This window comes from Toxorhynchites rutilus, chromosome 2, assembly GCF_029784135.1.
Source record: "Toxorhynchites rutilus septentrionalis strain SRP chromosome 2, ASM2978413v1, whole genome shotgun sequence".
In the NCBI taxonomy this organism is placed as follows: domain Eukaryota; kingdom Metazoa; phylum Arthropoda; class Insecta; order Diptera; family Culicidae; genus Toxorhynchites; species Toxorhynchites rutilus.
In genome coordinates this window covers 330,996,236-331,003,421 of record NC_073745.1, presented here as the reverse complement: position 1 = coordinate 331,003,421, position 7,186 = coordinate 330,996,236, and the positions used below count along the sequence as shown (strand labels likewise).

The following is a 7,186-nucleotide window of genomic DNA, read 5'->3' as shown; positions in this document are numbered from 1 at the left end:
TCTAGAACACTGGCGCTTCTAAGACTCCATCCGCCTTACTCACTACTTACTCACTCATTATCAACTGTTAATGTTTCTGTAAGACGAGAAAATATTTCGCAATCCGCGATCATTAATGTATATGAATGGGTTCTGAGACATATTACGTTCATTCTAGAATTTAAAAAATTGAATGGAAATTTTGACTTGGTGTTATTTGATTACTTGGTTGATTACACGTAATCCTGACCCCGACTTAACTACTATAATATTACCGCTAAAATTGGTCATTATAATATAAAATCATTATTAGGCATAACCTTCCTTAAACATTTTTCACCACTCGAAAATTAATATAATTTTAAATTACATAGTATAGATATTTGATACGGAGAAGTAAATTTTAATTAATAATTTTTATTTTCAAAGTGTGTTCAATCCACCAATCCATTGTCATTATCCCTTCCCAATAACGAAGCACAAAGTTTAATGCAGTCAATACAAATAACGTTTATTCGGTTGAGTGACAATTCGGGTGTGTTGAACGATCCAAAACTAGCAATACAGGGTAACTTCGATAAAACGTACATTTCACTTTCAAAATTGTACATTGTATCGAAGCATAATAAACAACTCACAAACGTAGTCTATAATACATTATTGTGTAGCTGTTTTAGTACAGTTAATGAATAAATTCAATTAGAAGCTGTAGCCAGCCTTTCTCATGGTGTTTCCCCTCGTACTGTTGATTATTTTTTTAGAATCCGGAATCACAAAACCAGCTGTATTTCAGGATTGATTAAATGTACAAAACATGTTTTAGCATCACAATACAGATAATTTATTGTTCTTTACATAAAAAATCCTTTGCACTTTGGAAATGGTAAAATGTACGTTATATCGAGTGACGTTATATCGAAGTTCCCCTGTACATTACAATATTTAGACGAATTGAACAGCGCGTTGATATCAAAATCGGTGAATTTAAAACAAATTGTTACTATTAACAAGGCTATCATTTCTATTAACAAAACATGTGATAGAAAATTGAAAGAAACTTGAAATTAGATTTAAGCGAAAAATGTAGGATTCTCTTGATTTTCTCCCAAAAACTGGAGAAATGTCCACGTGGACAACAGGGGGAGGGGTATAAGGAATGTCCACGCTTGTCCACGGAGGGGGAGGGGGGTGTCTAAAATCATGCTTTTTCTGTCCACGTGGTATGTGGACAGCCCCATACGCAAACATACCTAAATGTCTTCACATATTCCATAATGTCTTCAAAATGTCTTCACGAATCAAATGTCTTCACAATAAGTCAAATGTCTTCAAACCTGGCATCTTTCCGCTATCCAAAAGCCGGCTGTCAACCGAACAAATCTTATGTGGTGATTTTCAAAAGGAACGACTTTCATGAACATTTTTGGTAACCGAGAGTCGAAAAACTCGCCAAAGAATAAAGAATTACATTTAAAAAAAAAAAAAGAAAAACTCAAAAGTTTACTAAGCTTTCAATGTCTTCTCAAGAACAGTTGTTCGTATATATCAGGACCTTTCTTTAGAGGCAACGAACTTTAAGAGGGGACCCGGGCATGGGAAATCGAAAAAAGCGAAAGCGGTACATCTACAAAGTTACAGCGAGAAATATGGCGTCATTCGTTCAACGTGTCGCAGTATAAATTAACCCTTTGCGGTCGAAATTAATTCCTCTTGAAAGAGATCCTTTTATTTTTTCACGCTAATAATATTTGATTTATACCGAGTATCGTTAACTATTATTTATAGAAACTCCGTATAAATATGTGAAAAAGTTCACTAGTCATAAAACTTCGTTAAGAAGAAATGTAGAATATTACATTCTCGAATAACATATAGTATGATTCCTTGCTGTGGTAGCTGAGAGCAGAAAAACGACCGCAAAGGGTTAAATCAAAACGCATTTTTCTAGTAATCTTGTTTTTTCACCTGGCGGAAACTCGGAAACTATACGGTCGATTTAGATAAAATTGGGCTACAATTCCAAAAAATGTATTCTCTATTTGCGTTGACGATATTGAGCTTCTTTTTCTGAGTTTGGAAATGGTGGATTTTCAGGTGAAGTGAACATAATTTAAAAACAAAAATTAGGAATGTCTTTTTCCAGCTGTGAAAAAAATTAGCCAAAAGTTCGTTTGGTAATATTTTTACATTACAGTTAGTTACATCTTATTCGACATCTAGCTAGTTGGACAGACCTGTTATGTGACACGTTTAATTGAACATTTTTACCTCTAATTGGACGTTTTTGTAAACATCGAGTTCGGGGTCCAAATTATGACCACAAATAATATTAATGGTTATTAACCATTATTTTATTTTTTATTCATTAGTCTTTCAAGAATACAGAAGAACCACGATTATTCGGTGTGGGTTATCCCCGAAAGCGAGTTCCATAATAATTCTGTTTTAAAGGGTGTGTCATATCAAATTGCATCACGGCAAAAACGCTGTAGAAATTTAATTTTTAGGAATTATATCTTCAGCTTTCGCTTATAATCAGATAAGAGTGTATAGCTCACGTTGGCCATGCTTCACTGTCAATTTTTCGTAAATTTGGAAAAATGTCGTCGAACGAAAAAGAGCGTCGTGAATTAATCCTGTACACTCATTTCGAGAATCCGGAGTTGTCACATCGGGACATCGGTAAGATGCTGGGAATCGTCCAATCCATGGTCAGCAGAGTACTAAAACGATACTTCCGAGAACCTAACCATCGACCGGAAGGTGAAGAACGGCAAAAATGGATGCTCCGTCAGTGAAAAAGATCACAAGCGTGTAGTTAAGCAGTTTAGACGTGATGCGAGAAGTTCGGTCCGGGATGTCGCCAATAAGCTGAATTTGTCAAGTTCATTCGTCCAGCGGACCAAGCAGGACCTGCGTACATACAAGGTTCAGAAGGCTCCTAACCGCGACGAAAGGCAAAACATGGTGGGGAAGACGCGAGCCCGGAAGCTGTACAACGAAATGCTGACGAAGCCGCATTGCCTGGTAATGGACGACGAAACCTACGTCAAAGCGGACTTTCGTCAGCTGCCGGGCCTGTTGTTCTTCTCCGCAGAGGACAAATTCAGCGTTCCGGAGGAGATTCGCAAGCAGCAACTATCCAAGTTTGCCAAAAAGTATATGGTGTGGCAAGCGATCTGCTCTTGCGGAAAGCGGAGCGCCCCCTTCGTGATGACCGGCACGGTAAACGGGCAGGTTTACCTTAAGGAGTGCCTACAGAAGCGCTTACTACCACTGTTGAAGCAGCACGAGGGCCCGACCATCTTCTGGCCGGATCTCGCTTCGTGCCACTATTCAAAGGACGTGTTGGAGTGGTACGAAGCCAACGGGGTCACCTTTGTGCCAAAGAAAATGAACCCGCCCAACGCGCCGGAGCTTCGCCCAATAGAGAAATATTGGGCGATTATGAAGCAGGCCCTCCGGAAGAACCCAAAAGTTGTCAAATCGGAGGCGGACTTCAAGAGAAAATGAATTTCTGTTAAAAAAAACTACAACCTGACGTTGTACAGAACCTTATGGACGGGGTAAAGAGGAAGGTGCGAGCATACGGGCTTGGGCTCGAAGTATGAATAAAAAGAAAATGCTAAAAGTTGTTTAATAGTTTTTATTTTACTGTCTAAAATTTTCAAAAGGATCGGTCTACTGGGCGAATTTCTACAGAGTTTTTTCCGTGATGCAATTTGATGTGACACACCCTTTAGTATTTCCCGGGATCTGTCAGAGAGTGGTGTACACGATGGAAAGTTTAATGATTTCGGTATTGATAAAACATAGTTTTTGTACTGGAATACCTTTTTTTTATTCATCATTTTAGCCATTTATCGTGTTATCTGCTGTGACCCTGCCACTCTTTTCTGTGGATAATCGGGTCTCTACTGTATAAGAATAATTAAACGACAAAAACGTATACGTATACGTATACGATTTCAGCCCTTCTGGTTGTCCGAATAAAGAAAAACAATAGATTTTTAATTAGTAGAGACGCCGCTATGAACGACCAACAAAACAAGTCAACAAAATGTTATTTGCCAACACTGCGGCAGCTTGAAAATAAAAAAAAATCACAGCACGTTTTTATGACGATTTAGATTTTGCAAAATTGTAACAATAAAAAAAAATTTTATTGGTTCATGCGATAGAAAATGTTCGAAAATGTTCATACTAAATTTGAAATATGCAAAACGGTTCAGTACATTTTGTGATATCGTGTACGCCAAATTGAAAAATATATTTTTGAGAAAACTCGAGAAAAAAAGTTTTGAATCAGAGATGTGCTAAGTGACTAACGGGTGTTCAATAAAAAATTAGAATTTCTTCATGGAATAGTAAAAAAAATATTTCAAGCAATTCAGTATTTTTTACTAAAAACAAAACGGTTGTTCTTCAAAAAAAAAGTCGGTGAATGTTGGCAAAGGGACCGTGTCCTCTGGGGATAGCGCTATCCGCTATTGTCCGTGTACTCTGGGGACCTAGTCTTCTTTCGACAGATACCCTTCTGCTTGAGGGTTCTGTGGATGTAGGAATGGGGGCAGCGAAATTTTCGGCCAGCGTCACGCAAACTCGTACAAATCACGACACAAAAGAGAACGAGACAACTCTGCTTCGGTTCGCACTTCATGACATACAGAACACTTTGTTTCCGAACCCCTGAAAAGTTCATTTATTCTTGATTATGACGGTACCCAATGGGTATAATGTAAAATGCGTTTATTCGTTATTTGTTATATTAGATCGTGTTAGGAAGAGCACATCAACAAATATTTTATTGCGAAAAACTTCTGCTGTTGTTATAATTACTAATTCTATTAAATGTATCGGGACAACATATGTAGTAAATTAGCTTAACCACAAAAAATAATGCAAGAGTTCAGATGTTCTTAAATGTAATGTCCGTAACAATAGTTTTCAAATTCTCTACTACTTGCCGCACTACTTGAATCAAATTTATTCTCAGAAGAGATGGATACTGTACTTAGTAAGTTTTTACATTAGTCCAGAAGAGTCTCTGAAAAACATTATATTATGTTAAAACGGTTGGTTGGTTCGTTTTTGTTCAACACTTTTTCACCTTTCCATTGAGTTATCACTCAGATCACTTGTACTTATCGGCTCTGAGCAGATCGAGCAAAAATACTGAAGTTCCAGATAACAATCGTAGCAGTATACACCGGCACATCCCGGTCGCAAGCATGAAATGGATTCGTCGTCCTTCAATGTTGAACTACAGAGAACACATCTTCTTCTTTGGCCTTTACCCATAATTTTCCTGCAAATCCAGAAGCGGTTAGTTTTGGCTCTCATCACGTCTATCCAACCTCTTCCTGCTTCCGGTTTATGATCATGTGTTCCCTCTGTGAGTTGTCTTCTAGCTATTTTGATGAATGTTTCTCGCTTCAACAAAATGTCGTTATATAACCATGTTGCTCTATCAAAAGCCCTTTCAGGAAAGAATCCTTTCATAATTAGTTGTCGTACTCTCAGCCCATACGGTTCCATCACAATGCACAGCCAGCAGAATAGGAGAAGTAAGCAAATCTGAAGATATTGGGTAAAGTTCGGTTCACGAGGATCTGGAATACACTGAACCAGGTCAATATCGTTCACATTTGCTACCATCGGCTCGAATGCCCCGACAATTCCTCGATACATATCAGCCACTACTCCCGAGCCACTCACTTTCAGTGCAACCATTGCGGGCCTCTCGATGCCGGCTTCTCTTAAGGTAGCATTATGAATTATTGCTAGCAGCCAAAATAGGCTGTAGTCGCCAAGAATTAAAACAAGGATTTGGACGGATGACATAAACAAGAAAATTGCATTGCGAGCGATTCGAAGCTTCTCTTTTCGTATTAGCGTAAATGATGTTAGCTTAATGTAGCGACATCTCTCTTTTTTAGTCAAGGGCAGAATCGTATCCAGACCCATCTCACGCCGCCGATCATCGATTGCTTTGAAATCTTTGCTGATATAACTGTTATCGAACTCATCCCTGGTAAGGTATTTCATTTTATATCTTATGGATCTGTAAAACGTTTGTGCGGGTAATTGTGTTCTTTTTAATCCGTATTTTGTACCTTAAAATGACACAAAGGAAGCAGAAGCTGGACACCATCCCTGCAAAGTTGAACAAACTGAGCAAAGTTCGGCTCCGTGCGTTGATTTCCTGTGTGATTTCTTCCTTTATTTGCCCAAATGTTTTGGAAGAATTTGTCGTGAACATAAATGCATGATCGAAATCGACTTTCACTCTGAACATTACCTCCAAATTATGCATGAAATCTTGCAGTTCTACGGTAGGGAAAAATACGATAACAATTGTGGCATTCGTCGGAACTGTCCTTCATACTGCTTTCGATCGCATCGATTACTTCATCACTGACGAAATCGATTAGTTCGCAAATGTAATCGATGAACTTAACGCTGTAGCAAACTGGCTTAGCTACATGAGTTATTTCGCAAAGAAATTCCATCAGATTGAGGCTTCGTTTGCAGTCATCGACTGCTGCTTCCAGCGCTTGGTAGCATCTGTGGAATGGGGTACCGATCTTTTCGTTGCACACCGAGACAATATTTGTAAGCCAGTTGTATCCTGCTTTCATGCTTTGCACTGTCAGAAGGCAGAAATTTGAGTTTGATAAGATTAAGGAATAAATCATTCGGTTATTACATATTATTTTGACTAGTCTTAAAATTTGCAACAGAACTTGCTGAACCTTTCCGAACGCTTTCTCCACTTCCCCGAGAATTTGTCCGATAGTCTTCTTCATCGCTAGGAACGGGATCCTCACAGATTGAAGTGCCTCGTGTATTAGAACTTTTAACTGTTCTTGGCTACAGCTCATGGCCTGTCCGAGAACTTCAATGTTTGCGATAGTATTTTTTGCTGGACCATTGATTGCTAGAATGAAGGCATAAGCCACCACAGCTGCTCGGCCCCGTTTGCTGAGTACCTGTGGAACCATTAATAGCGTTACACACTGGAAGCTTGAGCTGCGGCACGAAACTAAGGTAAACACTGATCCTATGATGGCGATTAGGATACACGTTTTGCGAAAACTTAATCCGAATTGATGGTGAAGCAGGAAGTATAGTGTGAATGATTTGAAGAGACCCAGCACGAGAGCCAGAACGATTTTGACTGATTTGTGGCGTAATTTTGATTCAT

The 7,186-nt window shown here is 38.7% G+C and overlaps 1 protein-coding gene across 1 annotated transcript; it reads right to left on the bottom strand.

The window, feature by feature from the left end:
- Nucleotides 1-5,085: 5,085 nt before the first annotated feature.
- On the bottom strand, nucleotides 5,086-6,904 carry LOC129771864 (DC-STAMP domain-containing protein 2). The gene is made up of 4 exons (XM_055775979.1): nucleotides 6,689-6,904; nucleotides 6,368-6,628; nucleotides 6,096-6,309; nucleotides 5,086-6,043 (listed from the first exon to the last, which is right to left on the bottom strand). The coding sequence occupies exons 1-4, from the start codon at nucleotides 6,861-6,863 to the stop codon at nucleotides 5,086-5,088; spliced, it is 1,608 nt and encodes a 535-aa protein (XP_055631954.1). The 5' UTR covers nucleotides 6,864-6,904.
- Nucleotides 6,905-7,186: the final 282 nt, after the last annotated feature.